At 46.6% G+C, this 21,433-nt stretch overlaps 1 protein-coding gene across 5 annotated transcripts; it reads left to right on the top strand.

Annotated features, from left to right (window-relative positions):
- Positions 1–2,695: 2,695 nt before the first annotated feature.
- Positions 2,696–17,124, top strand: CXCR2 (C-X-C motif chemokine receptor 2). 5 transcript variants are annotated; one of them, XM_066232679.1, is made up of 3 exons: positions 2,696–2,875; positions 5,557–5,640; positions 13,525–17,124. In XM_066232679.1, the coding sequence occupies exon 3, from the start codon at positions 13,533–13,535 to the stop codon at positions 14,604–14,606; it is 1,074 nt and encodes a 357-aa protein (XP_066088776.1). In that variant the 5' UTR covers positions 2,696–2,875; positions 5,557–5,640; positions 13,525–13,532; the 3' UTR covers positions 14,607–17,124. The 5 variants fall into 5 exon arrangements, with proteins under 5 accessions (XP_066088776.1, XP_066088773.1, XP_066088774.1 ...); XM_066232676.1 differs by lacking the exon at positions 2,696–2,875 and adding an exon at positions 3,055–3,223; XM_066232677.1 differs by lacking the exon at positions 2,696–2,875 and adding an exon at positions 3,374–3,490.
- The last annotated feature ends 4,309 nt before the right edge of the window (positions 17,125–21,433 follow it).

Below are 21,433 nucleotides of genomic sequence, written 5' to 3'. Positions count from 1 at the left end.
TGATTACTTTCTCACGTGCCTTGACCACGGGCCTTCAGCAGACCGAATAACCCCTTGCTCAAGCCAGCGACCTTGGGTCCAAGCTGGTGAGCTTTGCTCAAACCAGATGAGCCTGCACTCAAGCTGGTGACCTCGGGGTCTCGAACCTGGGTCTTCCGCATCCCAGTCCGATGCTCTATCCACTGCGCCACCACCTGGTCAGGCTCCTTATTCTTTTTTTTTTCTTTTTTTCTTTTTTTTTTTTTTTTGTATTTTTCTGAAGCTGGAAACGGGGAGAGACAGTCAGACAGACTCCCACATGCGCCCGACCGGGATCCACCCAGCACGCCCACCAGGGGCGACGCTCTGCCCACCAGGGGGCAATGCTCTGCCCCTCCAGGGTGTCGCTCTGTTGTGACCAGAGCCACTCTAGTGCCTGGGGCAGAGGCCAAGGAGCCATCCCCAGCGCCCGGGCCATCTTTGCTCCAATGGAGCCTCGCTGCGGGAGGGGAAGAGAGTGACAGAGAGGAAGGAGAGGGGGAGGGGTGGAGAAGCAGATGGGCACTTCTCCTGTGTGCCCTGGCCGGGAATCGAACCCAGGACTTCCGCACACCAGGCCGACGCTCTACCACTGAGCCAACCGGCCAGGGCACCTTACTCTTTTTTGATGTTCATCTGCGCAACAGCGTATTCTAAGTGCCCCTAGCAATGTTCATTCCGTCCATAGGTTAAAAAAAATAATGTTCATTCTGTCCATAGGAAAAAAAAAAGTGCAAGTGAGGACGCCAATCAAGAAGCAATATGGAAATATCTTAAATAACAGTTTTATTGTTTTTGCCAGGTATTATTTAATATTTTTTCATTAATATTTTAAAACTCTTTCTTATAACATAATCTAGTTTTATGTACCTCTTTTATTGTTCTTATTTAAATATTAAATGCATGAAACGGTAAACTACCTTTTGGTATATCATTTTTTAATGTTTAAAATGGTCATTAGGGCAGGGAGTCAGTTGTTAAATTATCTGAATCCCACCACTGTTCTGAGAATACTGCTTCTGAAGAGTTGTGGGCCCCACTCTACAACAAGGTAATTAGCTGCCCTTCGTGGGCTCCAGGAGAGACTGTGGCCCTAAGTAGGAATACATGCTGTCCTCGTGCCCTTGCCCACACCACTGGCACAGTCTCTGCAGCAGTTGGGCAACTCTGTGGCTCTGACCAGAGCCTGCAGACTACCTCCTGGGGTCAGAGCCACCTAGAGTTGCATCCCATTACCATCTCGTGGAGCAAGAGTTTTGCAACAGCAGTTTCTGCCCTGGAGAGCTGGTGAGAACTTCTCCTTAACAGAGTCAGCAACAAGATGGAGGCAAGGAATGGAGGGAATGGGGTGGGGGGTGACAGAGCTGAGTGCCTTCCTGCGTTTAGACTTGTTCAGAGACCTTCATTAGGGCAGGGTTCTTACTATAGCTGGAGACATCAGATTCTAGCAGGAACTCCAGCAGGGAGCTCAGACCTGCCTGATGAACTGAGAGGGGAGAGGGGACCTAGCAGAAGCCTACTTTCTAAAAGGAAGCGAGGATGGTCCTGGGCGAGAGCTTATCAGAAGGAAATCAGGGGCCAAGAATGGGGACGCTTGACCCTCTCCCCCTGCTTGGGAGGGATGGCAGGGCAATGCTGGGACCAGCCTCTAGCTTAACACTACTGCCCGAAGAGTCCCCACCAAGTCCAGCGGAGAGCCCAAGAGCTCCACAAAGACACTGGAAAAGCTCGTTAGACCTTGGGGACACTCCAGCAGAAAACTGCCCCCGAGTACAACGCTACAAGGGTGCCAGACCTTCAGCAGTGACTCCAGGGCACGTATGTAGCACAGCAGCACCCAGAGAAACCCGTGGGAGATGCCCCCAACAGACTCCTCCAAATTGTTGGGGAGCATTTTCCAGCGGGACGAAGGCCTGTAGGCACACAGGTCTGAACCAGTGCAGTTCGGGTTACTGCTATTGATGTGAGTTCGTTGTGCTCACAGGCTGGGGGTGTCCTGGGAAATTTGGGTGACAATTATTTCTTAAATTGGACATCACTAAGATATCCTAATATATATCAGTTTCCCCACTTCGCCAATTCATTCAGTGCTCAAGAAAATTGTATTATATACCTGGGATATGGCAAACACTGATTGGTTTGGGGAAACAAAGAGTTTATATATATATATGATACCTGCTTTCACAAACCTCACAGTGGGGAGTAGGAAACAACCAAACAGATGATTACAAAACCCTGTAACTGAAGACATGACAAAGGAAGCCCAGGGGTACAGAGAACAAGGGGCGGCCTCCCATGGAAGTGACCACTGGGCTGACTTTGAAAAGAAAGGAGAGACTTGGCCAGGCCCAGAGGGTGGAAAGAGTGTGCCAGGGAGAGAATAACTCGTGCCAGGCCCTGAGGAGGAACCAGAACAGTTCCTGGGGGAAGTGCAAGTGGTTCTCTGTGGCTAACGTTGAGGGTTCAAGGGGCACGGCCTGAAATGAGACTGGAGAGGAACACAGGGGTCATGTGCAGGGACAGCAGGTGCAGGAGTCAGGAGTTTGACGCCGAGGGCAATGGGGGTCCTTGCAGGGACGTGGAGGGAGGGCAGAGAGTGATCAAATTCCCGCTCTGGGGAGCTCGTCTGGGAGCAGGGTGGAGGGTGGGTTGAGGGGAAGGACTGGAGGCAGGGGGCGCTTCGGAGAACAGCGACAGCAGCAGCCGCCGCCAACACTGCCAGGCACCATTCTAAGTGCTCTTTACACATGTGGACTCATCTAATCCACATGACAGTAGGTGCCCTCGCTACCCCACATTACAGTGGATGGAACCGAGACCGAGTGAGGTGAAATAACTTGCCCAAGGTCCACAACCAGTAAGTGACATCACGGGAACCCTAACCCAGACAGCCCAGCGCCGGAACCCACGGCTACAGCCTGACTGTGGCGGCAGCTCCAGGGAGAGAGAGCAGAGCGGAGCACGGAGTGTGGCCCGTGAACTCTGCCCGGAGCACGGAGTGTGGCCCGTGAACTCTGCCCGGGAAGGTGGCGAGGGGGAGATAATCGAGGGAGATGTTAGGAGAGGGCTGCCGCGGTGGGGAAGAGGAAAGGGAGCGTGAGGGGCGTGCCGTCCCAGAGCTGGCAGCGGTGCCGCGACGGGCACCCAGGAGGAGCATCGCGCGTGCGTGGGAGCATCTGTGGAACCTCAGGGGCGATCTCATGAAGTAAGTACATGGAAGACTTTGAGCTTAGGAGGGAGCTGAGTAGAGAGAGAAGCTGGGAACTATAGGCAGGAGAGACACTGGCGAGGTGGGGGTGGTCGCTGAAGCCAGGGAAGGAGGTGGGCTGGCCCCGGAAGAGCAGGTAGAGAGGAGGAGCCAGGCAGACCCCCGGGAACATCCAGATGTTGGGAATGAACTGAGGATAAAGCAACAAACGAAACCAAGAGAGGTTCAGGAGAAAGAAGAGAATGAGGCCAATGGGATTATAAGGTAAGAATTGAACAGTAACCAGTTCGCCATAAATAAAATTGAAAAAGCATACAGCAGGCTGGGAGAAATAGTTTACCATGATTGACAAATATGAGGTAGTTTAAGCGGAGAGGGTAACAGTCCCTTTATAAACTGATGGCGGGAAACAAAACTGGCACGGTCTGTTTGAAGGGCCATATAGTCTTATTTATCAAAATTTAAACATGCACCTGACCAGGCGGTGGCACAGTGGATAGAGCGTCAGACTGGGACGTGGAGGACCCAGGTTCGAGACCCTGAGGTCGGCAGCTTGAGCACAGGCTTATCTGGTTTGAGCAAGGCTCACCTGCTTGAGCCCCCAAGGTCGCTGGCTTGAGCAAGGGGTCTCTCGGTCTGCTGTAGCCCTCTGATTAAGGCACATATGAGAAAAGCAATCAACAGACAACTAAGGTGCCGCAACAAAGAGTTGACGCTTCTCATCTCTCTTCCTTCCTGTCTGTCCCTATCTATCCCTATCTCTGACTCTCTTTGTCTGTCACAAAAATAAAATTAAAAAAATTTTAAAACATTTGAACATGCACAGATATGACCCAGCAAAGTTACACATAAGCTACAGAAACACTAAGGCACATTCCCAAAGACCTACATCCAAAGATGTTCATTTTAAGAACCTAAATGTCCATCTACAAGGTAATTATCAAATAAATTATGATACATACAGAACATGGACCAATATGTTGTCATTCAAAAGAGTGAGATGATCTCTATGCATTGACATGGAATAGGTCCATGATACATGGTGAAGGTGTAGGAAATACAACGAGTTAAATACGGTATATTTTCATTAAGGAAGGAAAGAAAGAAAATGTTTGAACATGCATGGGGAAAAGACAAATATGAGTGAAGATAGGGATGGAAGGGAATCTTTCAAATTTTACTTTATAGGCTTTTGTATCACCTATATTCTTGACGATATGCATGCTTTATTTTTATAATATTAACGCAGTTTTATTTGAGAAAAGGGCTGATCGGGTTTAGTAATGCAGAGGTCACTGGCAACCCCGGGCAAAAGCTGTTTCAGCAGAGCGGTAATAAGGAAGCCAGTTGCAGCGGGCTGAGCCGTGAACAAGAGGTGGCAGAGTGGAGGCAGCTACTCTGTCAAGAAGTTTGCTTATGGCCTGACCAGGTGGTGGTGCAGTGGACAGAGCATTAGATTGGGATCCCGAGGACCCAGGTTCCAGACCCCGAGGTCGCCAGCTTGAGCGTGGGCTCATCTGGTTGGAGCAAAAGCTCACCAACTTGGACCCAAGGTCGCTGGCTCGAGCAAGGGGTTACTTGGTCTGCTGAAGACCCGCAGTCAAGGCACATATGAGGAAGCAATCAATGAACAATTAAGGTGTTACAATGTGCAACAAAAAACTAATGATTGATGCTTCTCATCTCTCTGTTCCTGTCTGTCTGTCCCTGTCTATCCCTCTCTCTGACTCTCTCTCTGTCTCTGTAAAAAAAAAAAAAAAAAAAAAAAGAAGTTTGCTTATGGAAAGGAGGGCACAGGGGAGCCCAGCTAAAGGGAACCGAGAGCAGAAAAAGGCATAAGCACGTCCAGGGGCTGAAAAGAAAGCAAGCTGCGGAAGGACAAAGGGCCAGGAGTCAGGAACCTCGAGGCGGTGAGAGACAGTGGGCCGGCAGCCAGGTGCAGGAATTCACCAAAAAGAGGAGGGACACTTCTCCCGCTGACCTTAGAAGGAAAAAAGAAAGTGCACACGTGGGTTCAGGCAAGTCTGTCGGCTGGGGGCTGAGGCTGCCTGAATCTTCCTTTTAAAGAAGAGACAGAGATGGACTAGGCAAACCTCCACCTGCAGAATGGCGGTCCCCTCCAGAAGCCATCAGACAGGAAGACAAGGAGATCCCAGCTCTGACACAGGACCTCCTGGTGGAGCCTCGGGCCGGAGTCAGAGTCCTGGGACAGACCTTACTGCTCCCCTGCGAGAACACCTCCCCTGGTGGGCCTCTTGGAGTTCCCCCTTGGTAACTTTGGGTCAGATGTTTCCCCATAAAGTCTGGTTCACTTTTTTCCTGTCCAACAGCCCTGACTGCTACCAAGCCCTGAGTCACAGCGGAAGTATCAGAGGCAAGTTCAGTAACAACAGCAGCTGGAGCAGCAACAGCAGGTAGGTGAGCAGTTCAGTCTTAGGACTGGGATATGTTCCCAGAAATATGCTGGGAACATATTTCTGATGGAAGGAACTTGGAAACTTCAGTCTGAGTCCCCTGAGAACTGAAGTGCTGAATTGCAGATGCTGAGAGCTAAAGGTAACTGTGTTCGCCTAGACAGCTCACTACAAAAGTCCTTTCTGCAATAATAGAAATATTCTATATCTGCACTATCCAATGTGAGAGCTCTTAGTCACATGTAGCTATTGATCACTTGAAATATGGCTGATATGACTGAAGAACTAAATTTTTTATTTTAATTAATTTAAATTTAAGTAGCCACCTGTGGGCAGTAGCTATCATATTGGATGGTACGGGTCTGGAACAATCTCCAACGAGTCACATCAAGGCTCAGAGACAAATGACTTGTCCAACCTCATCCTGACATGATCAGCAGAACCAGGATTGGAAACTGGTTCTTTATTCGCCCCACCATCAACACGCATGTGGTGTTCTCAGTGGAAATGAAATCAACCCAATAAAAATCAAGAAGTGGGCTGGCTGGGAAATGTCAAATCCGGACTCTCTTTTCTACATCATTTATATTCAGTTGTCTGGAACAGAGAGGTACCTAATGGGGTCCAGGAACCTCAGGCTGGGATCCAGCCCCTTCTTATACTGGACAGAAGACAAGATTTGACGTCAGGTAAAAAAAAAAGTCTTAAAAGCTGCGTAACTTTCAGTTCATCTGCACCATTCTAGGTAAGTTGCTTCACTCCTGGAGTCTGAGTTTCCTCATTCAGAAAGTACATTTTGTTGTGACGATTAAATGACACAAATTCTGAAGAAGCACTTTTTCCAAAAGCTAGACCCTCATGAGCACTCAAGAGGACAGCTAGTGTGACTACTGTTATCCAAGTCAGAGCAAATTAAGAGGTACATTAAAGTCAGCCTGGACAGCAGACCCGCTACTTTCCCTTGCTTGGGGATGTAGCGGGAGAGACAGCATATACTATTAGTTGACAAACTCTTTCTGTAGTAATGACCATGACAATAAATGCAAATGTTGTCCTTTCTATGTGCCTTAAGTGCTTTTCGGGAAATCTCTCATTTCATCCTCAGCCTCATTTTACAGACGGGTAAACTGAGACTCAGAAAAAAGGACCACCTGCCTTGAGTTGCTCAGGTAGAAGAATTCTTGACCACCACTCCCATCCACCTCTCTCCGTGTGTAATGAGCATGTCTAGTGTTAGCACCACCTGGCAGGAGTCACTGCATTCTTCTGCAACATGGGAAAGAGAAAGGTGACAAAGAATGTTTGCTAAACAGTCGGACTTGGAGGTTCTCTCCTTGGGGTAGGCAGCTTAGGCGAGTTGGCCGCAGGCTCTGAACACTTCCTTGGCGAGAGCCTAGGATATGGAGTGGTGCAGGGACTGAGGTGGCTAGGCGGGGGCTTAAGAGGGAGTGGAAAATTTGAGCTCATTGCTCTGCCTGTATTTAGCCTTTTGATTGCAATCAATAGTAAATGTGACTAAATCTATTCTTAGTAACACTCAACACTGTTTACAAAAATGTGTTAGGACTTAAGTGGGATTTTAACCCATCTAAGGAGGGGCTCGTGGTCAAAGCAGATGTTCGGGGTGTGAGGTGAAAGACAAGCAGAAGTGGAATGGGCCCCCCCTTCAGGGGGGTGGTTCTCGAAGGGATATGACACAGAGAAGGAGTCTGTGAGGCCTTAAGGATTCCTGAGAGGTGGGGGTGGAGACAAGAGGCACTTGGTCCAGGGAAGAATTCTACCAGACTCTCCAAAAGCTTAAGTTCCATCTCCGTTGTCTTAATGAGCTGTTCCTCTTCCAGGTGTAGAAGATGCTCAAGAGAGGTAGTGCTGCTGGAGAGTTAGCCCGGGGCAGCCCGGGGCAGCCAGGCATGGAGAGTGTCAGGCAGGACAGGGCTGCTGGGCGCAGGGCAGAGATGAGAGAAATCGGTGCAGTCCTGGGCAAACCGCTTCCTCTCTGTGAGCCTCAGTTTCCTTAGCTGCGAAACGGAGAGACCAGCTAGAAAACGCCACAGGTCCTTCTCCAGGATGATCTCTGCCAGTCCATAAAATGTCGAGTGATCCAAGAGCTAACCTGGGAATTCATTATTCAAGTTATCAAGAGCATCCCGCACACTCAGGGACTCCACCCCCAAATTGAGCAATCTAATCCACCACTTACTTCCTCCACTGTGTTCTCACTGCCGCCGCCCTCACACTCACACATCTGCTCTCGGGAAGGTGTCCTACAGGTGAAAGCCCAGAGTCCTGGTAAGTCTCTCTCTCTCTCTTTAGGCCTTCCTATCTTTAAAGGGAGAGCTTCTACCTTTCCCTTATACCTCTCTCCAACAACCTCTTAGGGCAACTCAATGCCCACCCTCTCCCCTTCCCAGCTCAGCCAGCTCTCCATGCTGTGGCTAAAACTGGGTGTGAGGAAGGACCGGACACTTTGGAGTCCCCCCTCCCATATATTAAATGCATAGAACTGTGGATGATATTCGTAGAGAGTAAAAAAGACTGGCGTTGTATTAACATGAATGATATTTTTGTTGTTAAAAAAGATTGCCTTAAAGGTTTGGAATCTTATAAGTGTCCTCATCCTATAGCATTTTCATGAAATGAAATAGAAATCGCTCATCTATGTTTTTTCTGAACTACCGTGAGTCATTAAGGAGCTGGCAACTTCACTGGATGAGGGGATCTTCTGCTGGGTCACTGAGAATGTGACTGGGTGATCAGTAGGGACCAGCCAATTCAAAGGAGTTCGGTTCATCATTCCTGAAAGGCCTGTTCCTTTCATTCTGGGCATAAGCAATAACGAAGAAAGCAATGCACAACACATCAAACAATGGGAATGAACTATATACACAGGCTGACTTAATAATATCTCAAGAATTTAACTTACAAATATATTTGATATATGAACTATGATTTTTGGGGGGTGTTGTCAAATGATCCTTTGTAGTTTTTAACTAGCTGGGCATTTCACCACACCATTGTTGATGTCATCTATTGTGTATACGGGTAACTATCAGCCATCAACATGGCAGCTCACAGACTGGTAGCCCCCAGATCACTTCAATAGTTCCAGAGAGTTTTCTAGCTAAAGATCAGTGCCTTATCTACCAGGCTATGTTGGCAGTCTCATCGAAAGTGGTATCTCCACTGCGCTCGACGTTTTTCTGTTTCCTCCTGTCTCTTGGTGGGTCCTAGAGGGCTTCCGTGGTTAGGGCAGAGGCAGGGGTACCATCTCGAGCTGGGCCTGTCTGTTCTGAATGGTCAGCTTTACAAGTTATCCTCAGACCCTCCCAATCACCCGTTGCCTTTGGCAATGTCATCACCAATCTTTTTTGGAGACAGACCCAGGGGCCTGATCTTGGGGTTGAGGGCCAACATGGTACCAACTCTGAGGTACAGGACTTTGAGTTCCTTGAGGTAGAACTTAGGGGGTGTGGTGGAGAGGGCTGGTATTGGATGAACCTGGGTTTGAGATGAGTTGCAAACTGACCTGTGATGGTGCAGTGATAAAGCATTGACTTGGAAGGCTGAGGTCGCTCCTCCCCCTCCTTTCTCTCTGTCTCTCTCTCCTCTCTCTAAAATCAATAACCAAAATCTAAAAAAAGAAAGAAAGAAAGAAAAAGAAATTTGCATTTGGCCTCCTCTAACCTATAGCTCAGAGGTATGATTTTTCTTTTTAATTAACTTCAGAGGCAGATTAGGGGAGAGAGAGATAGACAGAAACATCAATCTGTCTGTATATGTGCCCTGACCAGGGATTGAACCAGCAATCTTTTCATGTTAGGACAGTGCTCTAACCAACCGAGCTATCCAGAGATCTGATTTTTTTTTTTTAAAGAAGCAGTTCTGCAGCCTGAAAATAGCCTTTGGAGCCGTTCACATCTAGTTGAAATTTTGGCTGCCGGACTGCTAAGCTCTGTGACCACAGGCTGGTTTCTGAGCCTCTCTGTGTCTGTCTTCTCACAAGTAAACATGGACTTAATCATATCTATTTGTAAGGATCAAGGGAGATCATGTACCCGTGAGGCACAAAGTAGACCTCAGAATGTCATCCTGTCTTCCTTTCCTCAGCTTCTCCCTTTAACTACCAAAACATCATCTCTAGAGATTGGTTAGAAAACAAACAACACAATACAACATCCACCCCTTCCCTATCCCCCCAACCCAGGCCATTGGCTGGAGGTCATTGCCTTAGTCTGGTGACCTGGCTCTCTTTTCTGAGTTCTCTACTTGTGTCCTGACTTGCATGGGAGTGGAGCTCACCCATATACCTGCAGCCTGGACCCAGCACAGCTGAGCACTGGATTGTCTAGAATCTCAGGGATCTCAAACTCGCGGCCGGCGGGCTGCATGGGCCCGCCCACAAATTTTGTGCGGCCCGCAGACTGGCCCGCAGATTAATCCACGAAGTTTGATTAGTCTGCGGGCCGCACAAAATTGGTGGGCGGGCCGCACGGCCGCGAGTTTGAGACCGCTGGATTGAGGGTTTATCTGGGAAGCACGCTTGCCTGCTGCTGCCTCTTCTCATAGGAACGTTCCGGCAGCTACCCCAGCCCTACCTTCTCACAGCTGATGCACATAGATGTGGGGTTCTCCTCCCTGCAGGCACAAGGTCTCTGAATCCATCATTGATCAGTATCCTTGGTCCTGGCTGGTTAGCTCAGTTGATTAGAGCGTCATCCTGAAACACCAAAGTTGCTGGTTTCAATTTGTGATCAGGGCACACACAGAAGCTACCAATGAATGCATAAATAAGTGGAATAACGAATGAATGCTTTCCCCTCCCTCCCTCTCCTTCTGTCTCCATTCCTCTCCCTGTCTCTCTAAAATCAATCAATTAAAGAAGAAAAATGATTGGCATGCTCTCCCAGGTCATTTGTTCCCTTTAGTGTATCTCTGATCATCTGCTCACAGAGGTGAGCCACTCTGGACCTCATGAGTTAGACATAATCCTGGGTCTCTGAACAAACTTGATCTTGACCGTGGGAATACAGAGCCAGTGATTTCTCGCAGGTCTTGCTGGCAACACTGGCCAAACCAGCTGTACTATCTGCCTCTCCCGCAATCACCCCATCCCCCAGGCTCCCCGTGGCAGGGCCCCACACTCATCATCCACATCTTTCTGCATTCACAGGCTAATCGTATCTGCTCTATCTGTGGTCTCCCTGTGCTGAGAAGGCAATTTATCTGGCCCCATCATTTAGCGGAGAAAACAATACTTTCTCAGGAAGGTGAAGACTAAGAATTCTGTCACTCTACGGGACAGGGGCCTTATTTTTCCAGTTTCTCTCTCTCTTCTCTTTTCCGGAGGCCCCATTGGGATTTTCCTTAACACCATTCAGATTTCTTCTTTGCTATCTATGATTGACAGCAGCAGAGAAAAGCTTCCTAGGACCTTTGTTGTTGCTGCTGTTGTTGATGTTGTTTAATATTTTCATTTGCTTTGCAAAACTATACTCTTTTGATTAATCTTTTTTTAATTGAGATATAATTCATACACCATAAAAGTCACCCAAAGTTATACAATCATCACTACTCTCTAATTCCAAAACATTTTCATCACCCCAAAAGGAAATCCTGTGCTTGTTAACATTCCCCTTGGTCCCACCGCCACCCCAGGCCCCAGCAACCCCTAAGGTGCTTTCTGTCTCTACCAGTTTGCCTATTCTGGGTGCTACACATACATGGAACCATCGCATCTGGCTTTTTTCACTTAGAATAACATTTTCAAGGTGTATCCGTGTTGTACCATGTATCAGGACTTCCTTTTTATAGCTGAATCATTGTATATGTATAACACCATTTGTTTATCCATTTATCAGTTGATGGTCGATTAGATTGTTTCTACTGTTTGGCTATTATGCTGCTATGAACATTCATGTACAAGTTTTTATGTGGCCATACATTTTCATTTCTCTTGGGTACATATCTAGGAGTGGAACTGCTGGGCCATACGCTAACTCCATGTTTAACTCTTTGAACAGCTCCCACAATGTTTCTCAGATTTTATGTTCCCGCCAGTAATATATGAGGAGTCCAGTTTCTCCACATCCTCCTCAACATGGTTATTGTCCATCTGTTTTTTTATTGTGAGCATCCTAATGAGTGTACAGTAACTCCTGAGACTCTTATTTGATGTTTTTTCTTTAACACTGGGTTCCATTTGGAGGTGGGTTATAGACTTGCATGTGGTCACTGATGCTCATATCCTATGGTAAAGAAATGGCACAATGGCCCTGGTTGGATTGTTCAGTTGATTAAAGCATCATTCTGAAACACAGAGGTTGCTGGTTCGATCCCCAGTCAGGGCACACACAGGAACAGCTCAATGTTCCTGTCTCTCTGTCTCTCGTTTCCTTCCTTTCTTGCTAAAATCAATTTTTTTAAAAAAAATAATTTTTTTTACCTGACCAGTTAGCTCAGCGGATAGAGCGTTGGCCTGGCATGTGGATATTCCAAGTTTGATTCCTGGTCAGGGCAGACAGGAGAAACCAACATCTGCTTCTCTCCCTCTCCCTCTCCCCTGTCTATCTTCCCTCCTGCAGCCAGTGGCTCGATTGATTTGAGCATTGGTCCCAGACAGGGGTAGCCAGGTGGATCCCGGTCAAGGCGCATGCGGGAGTCTGTCTCACCGTCTCCTCTCCTTTCACTTAAAAAAAATTTTTTTTTAAGAAATGGCTCAATAGCAATATATTTTGTGGTTCAAAAGGAAGCTAATTTGATAGCTGGTTTACTTTCAGTGTACTTCCTCTTTGAAAACTGAAATAATATACTGCTCACAAAAATTAGGGGATATTTTATTGCTTATTTTAAAATATCCCCTAATTTTTGTGAGCAGTATATTTTAGAGTGGCTGCAGCTTCCCCCAGAAGCAAGGTCTCCACTAATCCTGGAACAAGGCCAGAATCAACAAAGACAGGGTTACCTGGGTGTGCTGGGAGCAAGGAATGGAGGAAGGCATGCACTGGTGGGACAGAAAGGGTCCCCACCAGAACTAGGAAGCCAGCATAACAAGGATAGTATGTCTCCACCTGCCTTCTCTGCTTCCTACTGCCTCTTATCCTTATCCTGGGAGCACCCTGGCTTTCTGTGGCCCCTGCATGGCTGAATATGACATCCCAGAGCTCCCAAGATAACTGTTGCATTTCCACTCACTTGGAGAACCAGTCAGTTAGCCACCTTCTTACAACTCTTAATATATTTTTTCAAACTATACAGAAACTCCCAGAGAACGCTTCCTGCCTTCCAAAAGAACAATGCTGGAACATGTCAACAGAGTAAATTCCCTTCTAGCTCAAGATCTTGAAACTCTATGCTGCTCTCACTCAGTTTTCCCAGAACACTTCTTTTAAAATAATTTAGAGAAAGTTGGACAAAGGAACTAATCTCTCAGTTTTATAATTAAACCTTGATCTTCTTCTCAGGGTCCAACCCAGTTGGATTGCCTGCTTAATTCTCCACATTGAGAACTGAATGGCACCACATTTCTGATATTAAACTCAGCCTCAACAGTCAGGGATGCTCGCCCCGAATCAGCCCAGACAACAGGCTCCGCAGGCATTATCCAAAAGGAAGTTGCCACAGTGATTTGGGTGATGACAATGTCATGGAAAGGGCTAAGAATCTCTGACTTTGAAGGGAACTATACTCTTTTCATGAAATATACCATTTATCACTAAATGTGTTTTATAACATTAGAGTTAGATCTCATACTATTTACTGAAATCAAAGTGACTTTCATATGTAATAAACAAGCCAATGCAAAGAATGCTATCCGAGGTTCATGAGCAGAAGGGCTGGAATCCAGGAAGACTTTACTGTGCAGTAACACTCATCTCTCTTCTCTAGCCGCGAATATGGACAACTCAAATGGGGAAATATTTCACATGGACGATGACGACTGGAAGGACTTCGAAAATTATTCTTACACTGACATAGCCATTTTGCCAGGAACTGCCCCATGCTGGCCAGAATCTCTAGAAATCAACAAGTATATTATAGTTGTCATCTATGCCCTGATCTTCCTGCTGAGCCTGCTGGGAAACTCCCTGGTGATGCTGGTGGTCTTGTACAGCCGGGTCAGCCGCTCTGTCACTGACGTCTACCTGCTGAACTTGGCCATGGCCGACCTGCTCTTCGCCCTGACCTTGCCTATCTGGGCTGTCTCCAAGGCAAAGGGCTGGATCTTTGGCACACCTCTGTGCAAGGTGGTCTCACTCTTGAAGGAAGTCAACTTCTACAGTGGTATTCTACTGTTGGCCTGCATTAGCGTGGATCGCTACCTGGCCATCGTTCACGCCACACGCACACTGACTCAGAAGCGGCATTGGGTCAAGTTCATATGCTTAGGCATCTGGGCCCTATCCCTGATCCTGTCCCTGCCCGTCTTTCTCACCCGCAGTGCAGTAAAGTCTCATGGTTCCAGCCCAGTCTGCTACGAGGACCTGGGTGCCAATACAACAAAATGGCGCATGGTGATGCGAGTCCTGCCCCAGACCTTCGGCTTCCTCCTGCCGCTGCTGGTCATGCTGTTCTGCTATGGACTCACCCTGCGCACGCTGTTTCAGGCCCACATGGGGCAGAAGCACCGGGCCATGCGGGTCATCTTTGCTGTCGTGCTGGTCTTCCTGCTCTGCTGGTTGCCCTACAACTTGGTCCTGATGGCAGACACCCTCATGAGGCTCCGTGTAATTGAGGAGAGCTGTGACCGCCGAAAGGACATTGACCGGGCGCTGAATGCCACCGAGGTTCTGGGCTTCTTCCACAGCTGCCTCAATCCCTTCATCTACGCCTTCATTGGCCAGAAGTTTCGCCACGGACTCCTCAAGATCATGGCAATCCATGGCCTGATCAGCAAGGAGTTCTTGGCCAAGGACGGCAAGCCTTCCTTTGTTGGCTCTTCATCTGGGAACACTTCTACTACCCTTTAAGACCCCCATTGTGATTGCAACCCCACAGAGCTCTTCCCCTCCCATCAGCACTCAAGCCTCATGTCTACCGGCTATTCGCAGTCTCTGTGACAAGATAACTCTTCACTGTGGTCACATGAGCTTGCTGAGGCCTTACCAGGCTCCACTGTATGATTTAGAAAGCCTGCCCTGGTGTCCCACCCCTTACTGTAACTACTACATCGGCTGCTAGAGTGCTGTCCATCCTATACTGAGCCCATAGCACGCTGTCCTCTGAGACATTTCAAAGGCTTCCTTTTAAGTGACTATAAAAAGTTCCCGCTCTTGGGAGCCATTAGTGGCAAACACCATAGCTGCTTCCCCAACTCTCCCTTTCCTTGCTTGCCAGCAAAGTCCGCTTCCCTGATGGAGGCTGAACATGGCAGATACTTACTTCTATGAGTCCCTTAAGCTGGGCATGGCCATCTCTGTCTGTTCTGACCAGGAAGACTTACAGGCAAGAGCGTGCTGGTAAACCAATCTCCTAGGGAAAGAAGTTCTGATTAGTAGCATTTGCCAGGTTCCATGTTATATATGCTCCCACCATGGCAATTTCAAGGGTGGTAGTGTTTAGCAATCAGCTCACAAAACTCTAGAAAATGTAATAATCTGTTTTCACAAGGAGGTACAAACTGATTTCCAGTATACCGTTGCTTAAGAGGAATTTTGTGAGGCCAGGGGACTCCTGAGAAATATTCCTGATTTAAAAAGACAAAGAAAAACACACACATACTCACACATCCTTGGGTCTTGTCTTTGAATATGGTTATAGGATATGATATGTGACTCTGAGGTAGCTATTTTGTGACAAGGAGGCAGAAAACCCAACACACTTAGGTTGATGGAGCCAAAGGATACAGAAGAACCTGAGAATAAATCTAAGCATGCCCAAGAGTAAAACTAGCCCCTTACCTAACATATGCAAAAATGAACTCAAAAGAGATTGAAGACCTAAACATAAGAACTACAACTATGAAATTCTTAGGAGGAAACATGGGGGTAAAAGCTTTATGACTTTGGATTTGGCAATGATTTTTTGGATATGACACCAAAAATCACAGGCAACAAAAGAAAAAATTGATAAATCAGTCTCTGTCAAAGTTAAAAACTTTGTGCATCAAAGGACACTATCAACAGAATAAAAAAGCAAACCACAGAATGGGAGAAAACATTTTCAAATCATATATCTTTTAAAGGGTTGATATCCTGAATATATAAAGAGTTCCTACAACTCAACAGCAAAAAAAATAAATAAGAATAAAAAGCCTTATTAAAAAATGGGCAAAGGATTTAAAGAAAAGATATTTACCCCCCCCAAAAAAAAACACATACATATAGCCATCACTAATATTTGGGGAAAAGCATATTAAAACCACAATGAGGTACCACTGCACATTCATTAGGATGACCATTATTAAAACAAACAAACAAAACAACAAGTATTGGTAAGGATGTGCAGAAGACAATGGAAGCCTTGCGTAATGCTGGTGAGAATGTAAAATGGTTCAGCTACTATGGAAAACAGTATGTTGGCTCCTCAAAACATTAAACATAGAATTACTGTATAATCCAGCAGTTTTACTTTGGTTATAACCAAAAGAACTGAAAGCAAAGACTTAAATCATTATTTGTACACTAATGTTCATAGCAGCATTATTCCAGCAGTAGCCCAAAGATGGAACCCCAAATGTTCATCAATAGATGAGTGGATAAACAAAATACGGTATATATACGATGAAATATTATTCACTCTTAGAAAGGAATGAAATTCTGATATATACTACAACATGAATAAACTTTGAAAATACCATGCTAAATGAAACAAGTAAGACACAAACACTGTTTGATTTCACTTCATATGAGCTACCTAGGACAGTTAAATATTAATAGATAGAGACAGAAAGTAAAATGGTGGTTACCTGGGCATTGGGGGAAGCGGAGATGGCGAGTTATTGTTTAAAGCAGTGGTCCCCAACCTTTTTTGGGCCACGGACTGGTTTAATGTCAGAAAATATTCTCGCAGACCGGCCTTTAGGGAGGGACGGATAAATGTATCACATGACCGAGACAAGTGTCAAGAGTGAGTCTTAGATGGATGTAACAGAGGGAATCTGGTCATTTTTTAAAAATAAAACATTGTTCAGACTTAAATATAAATAAAACAGAAATAATATAAATTATTGATTCTTTCTCTGCAGACCGGTACCAAATGGCCCACGGACCAGTACCAGTCCATGGCCCGGGGGGTGGGGACCACTGTTTTAAAGGATATAGAATCCAGTTGGGGATGATGAAAAGGTTCTGGAGATGGATAGAGGTGATAGTTGTACAACAATGGGAATGTACTTATTGCCATTAAACTGTACACTTAAAGTGTTAAAAGGTAAATGTTGTTATGTATATTTCATCACAATTTTTTTTAAAACCTAGTTACAAAAAGGCAAACCCGAAACCACCTACCTTCAATTTCCTATTAAATGAAACAATTAAATATCTTTATTTCTACAAACTACTTTTAATTGGTTGTTTCATTACTTGCAATGAAAAGTAACCACACTGCTACAGAGAGGCCAGGCAAGGGTGAACAGAGGTTGCGTTCTGGGTCTCCACAATAAATAAATCCCTTTGCTGTGGATTGGGTACACAGAGAGAAGAACTGAAATAGAGATGGAGGTTAGCCTTTCTACCTCCTCCTCCCCAGCCCAAGCCTCTTGCTGCTGAACACATATTATAAAAAGAGATATGTCCCAGGATAACCTGGTTCTTCTCTGTCCTTAGGTGAAACAGTAGTCAAGAGCATCAAGGGCGGGACTTCGAAGGGTCTCATAAGTCCACCCTATTTGCCGAATTGGGTAGCAGGAAGCCAGAGAGCTTTCCTGAGCTCAACCAGCAACTCCCACTCTGAGTTTCACTTCATTCTTTCTCGTTTTCCACTCAGTGCACGCAGGCGCGCGCGCGCGCACACACACACACACACACACACACACACACACACACACGGGGAAACGATTTATATTGAATATAATACTCACCTGGACAAAGGACTAGACCCATTCTTCTAACAGTATTATTGAGTGCCTGCTGGCCCAGAATCTTGCGATATAACAGCAATTAAACCAGACAAAGCCTTACCCTGGCAGAGCTCCTGGACCTAGGCTTGTCTCTGAAGGGCCTCTGGCTCTGAGCAGCCTGCTAAGAAAGAAAGCAAGAGGTCCCAAACTTGACAGTCACCAAACTTTCACCAGGTTCCACTCCCCTGGTAACAAGAACTACCTGACCACTAAGTCAAGGAAATGGCAGCCATGGCTGTGAAAAGAAGCTCTGGGCAGGCAGAGCAAACCTCTGAGCTGGAGCACACAGGGGCAGGTAAGTACCACTCCTAACTCACCAGAGTGCTTTTCCTACTGCATCCAGCAACCAGGATTAGTTCAACAATAGTCCCTTGTTCCGAGCTCATTCTGTGGCAGGTGCTGTGCTCAACTCTGGATCAAGTGTGACTGTGCTGCTCTGGCTGAGCCTTCAGGACAGCTTCTGACTCATTCAGCGGGAGGGGAAGGCAGGGGAATGTGCGCTTACTGAACGCCTGAGTTACCAGAGGGACCAGGGGTGTTCTGACCGGGCAAGGCAGACCGACCAGACAGTTCCCTCAGATGACTGTCCCTGGGAGGAGGCCCAACCCAGCTTCACTCTGGTTCCGGGACTCAGCTCTTTCCTCCTCCCACAAGCTCTCCAAGAAAATAAGAGGGTAAAATTAGCTCGGGAGCTATGAGGCAGACATAGTTGCACTTATGTGAGCTCTGTTAATATTTCTCTGTCTCTGCCTCTCTCTTTCTCCCTCTCTCCCTCTCAAACACACACATACACACACACACACACACACACACACACACACACACACACACACACACACACAATCTTGGCACAAATAATCTACCGACCAAACCAACACTAGGACAGGGCAAAGCCAGGGCCTGCCTTTGAGTCATTGATTTCTTTCTTCCCTCTAACGTTTCCAGGCCTGAGTCCCTGTGTCAGGGCCCAGCACCCTTCTGTCTAGATCTGCCTGCTCAGTCTGAGCGAGCCCCTCTTGCTTCCAGAGACGTGTTCCTCTATTTATACTAAGATCATCTGTCTTTTTTCTCTGTCCCCCGAATTTCTGACGTCTTCCTTCACCAAAAAGCCCTCCCCAGTCTCTACAGGATGGGCTCCCTGTTCCTGAAATCAGAGCACCCTCCAGTCTCTCTTGGGTGATATGAAGAAGTACCCCAGTTTGCGTGTCACACTGGACTAATTTCTTGGAAGCCCACATGGAGAACTAGACCACATGTAACAGCAGAGCCAGAGAGGCCTCGAGATCCAATACATGAATGAGGAAATGGTGGCCCCAGCAAAGCAACTTGACCAAAATCTCATGGCTGGATCGTAGCAGAGCTAGAATAAAAATTCTTAGTTCAGCTTGCTTTTTAGATATTTTGTTTTTCTAATGGTGACACTTCAGGCACCTGGCAAATAGATGAGAAAATATATACCATATAAACTTCTCAGAGCTTTCCACCCACACAGGTAGGCCCAGCCTACTTCTTCAGTGCTAAGACGCTTCTGTGCCAGGTGCTGGGGTCCCTGGGTCTCAATCATCTGACAGAGTTAAGGGCCGGCTGAGGTTAGGGGCACAGATGTGGAGCAGGTTCAGACGGGGTCACCCTCTTCCTGACTGGCAGGCAGGACAGTTATAGAGGCAATTGGAGCCGAACATAAAACTCAAAGGCAGGCAAAACTGAACCCTCTGTTGAGGACACACACTCTATCAGACAAGGTTTGATTAGAAAACTAGGACCATGGGGAAGAGGGACGTGTTATAGAGACTTGACTGTACACAGTTGTAGAAGCTGGTTGAATGTCTAGGTCAAGCTTCTGATGCTGGGACCTGGAAGAGGCAGGACAGACGGACGAGAAGGAACGATGTATGTGAAGTGGAGAAGAGTGAGGACAAGCTGGAATTGTGAAGACAGACAAACATGGGTTGGTTTCTCACAGCCTCCAAATTCAACATGTGGACAGCCAGCTGGAGAAGCTGGTGCCCTGCATCAGGAAGGGAGTCACACACCTGGCTCAGGAGCTGGAGGGGCTGCTGCCCCACGCCAACAAGAGGAGTCAGCAGAGAAGCAACAGTGTGTGACAGTGCTGGTGCCTTGTGCTGACCTTCCAGAGCATAAAAAGAATGCAGTTTCAGCCCTGGTTGGGCAGCTCAGCTGGTTGGAGCATTGTCTCAATACACCAAAGCTGCGGGTTCAATCTCAGTCAGGGCACATACAAGAACTGATAATTAATGCACAAATGAGTGGAATAACAAGTCAATGGTTCTCTCTCTCTCTCTCTCTCTCTCTCTCTCTGTCTCTCAAATCAATAAATTAGCCTGGCCAGGCAGTGGCACAGTGGCTAGAGCCTCAGACTGGGATGCGGAAGGACCCAGGATCGAGACCCTGAGGTCGCCAGATTGAGCGCAGGCTCATCTGGTTTGAGCAAAAGCTCACCGGACTGGACCCAGGGTCGCTGGCTCGAGCAAGGGGTTACTCGGTCTGCTGGGGGCCCGCGGTCAAGGCACATGTGGGAGAGCAATCAATGAACAACTAAGGTGTCACAAAGCACAACGAGAAGCTGATTATTGATGCTTCTCATCTCTCTACTCCTGTCTGTCTGTCCCTGTCTGTCCCTCTCTCTGACTCTCTCTCTGTTTCTGTTAATAAATAAATAAATAAATAAATAAATAAATAAAAATTTAAAAATCAATAAATTAAAAAATATATATTTGAATGATGTTAACTGGAAGAAGCCAGAGTAGAAGACCATGTATGCTATGATTCAATTTACATGAAATGTCCAGAAAAGACAAATCTTTAGAGACAAAAAGCAGATGAGTGGTTGGTTACCTGAGGTTAGGGGTGAGAGCAAAGAGTGATTACAAAGAGTAAGGGTTCTTTTAGAGGCAACAGAAATATTCTAAATCAGAATTGTAGCAATAGTTGCACAACTCTGTAAGTTTACTAAAAGTCATTAGATTGTATACTTAAAACAGATGACTTTATAGTAGACAAATTAAACCTTGGCCCTTGCCAATGGCTCAACTCATAGAGTGTGGGCCTGGCATATGGATGTCCCAGGTTTGATTCCTAGTCAGGGCACATAGGAGAAGCAACCACCTGTTTCTCTTCCCCTAACCCTCCCCTTCTCTCCCTCTTCCCCTCCACAGCCAGTGGCTCAATTGGTTAGAGCGCTGGTCCTGGGCACTGAGGCTAGCTCCATTGGGCTAAGCATGATAGCCTCAGGTGCTAAAAATAGCTCAGTTGATTCTACCATCGGCCCTAGGAAGGGTTTGCCAGGTGGATCCCAGTCAGAGTGCATATGGGAGACTGCCAAACTATGTCCCCTCCTCTCACCAAAAAAATATAAATAAGATAAAATAAATATTTAAAAAGTATACCTCAATAAAGCTGTTGAAAAAGAATCTTTAAAAAAAGAACGCTGTCCTCACATGAATGTACATGGAAAGAAATAATGTTGAAGAGGAAAGTAGAACAGCATGTGCAGTAAATGGCTTATCTGTGTAACAAACATGATCATATATATGGATTTACAAATGCTCAGGAAACTGGCAGAATATAAGCTATTTAAAGGAGCTATTGGAAGATATTTGGGGGGGGGTAGAATTTCATGGTTTTATTTAAACAAACACAATGTGCACACAAGCTGTCTGTGCATTTTTTTTGCTGAACAGCCTGGCATTGGGGAAGGTGACTCTGAGGTTAGCTGGG

This window comes from Saccopteryx bilineata, chromosome 5 (assembly GCF_036850765.1).
Source record: "Saccopteryx bilineata isolate mSacBil1 chromosome 5, mSacBil1_pri_phased_curated, whole genome shotgun sequence".
NCBI lineage: Eukaryota > Metazoa > Chordata > Mammalia > Chiroptera > Emballonuridae > Saccopteryx > Saccopteryx bilineata.
Note: the sequence above shows the minus strand (reverse complement) of the source record. Positions and strands in the feature narration are given on the sequence as shown.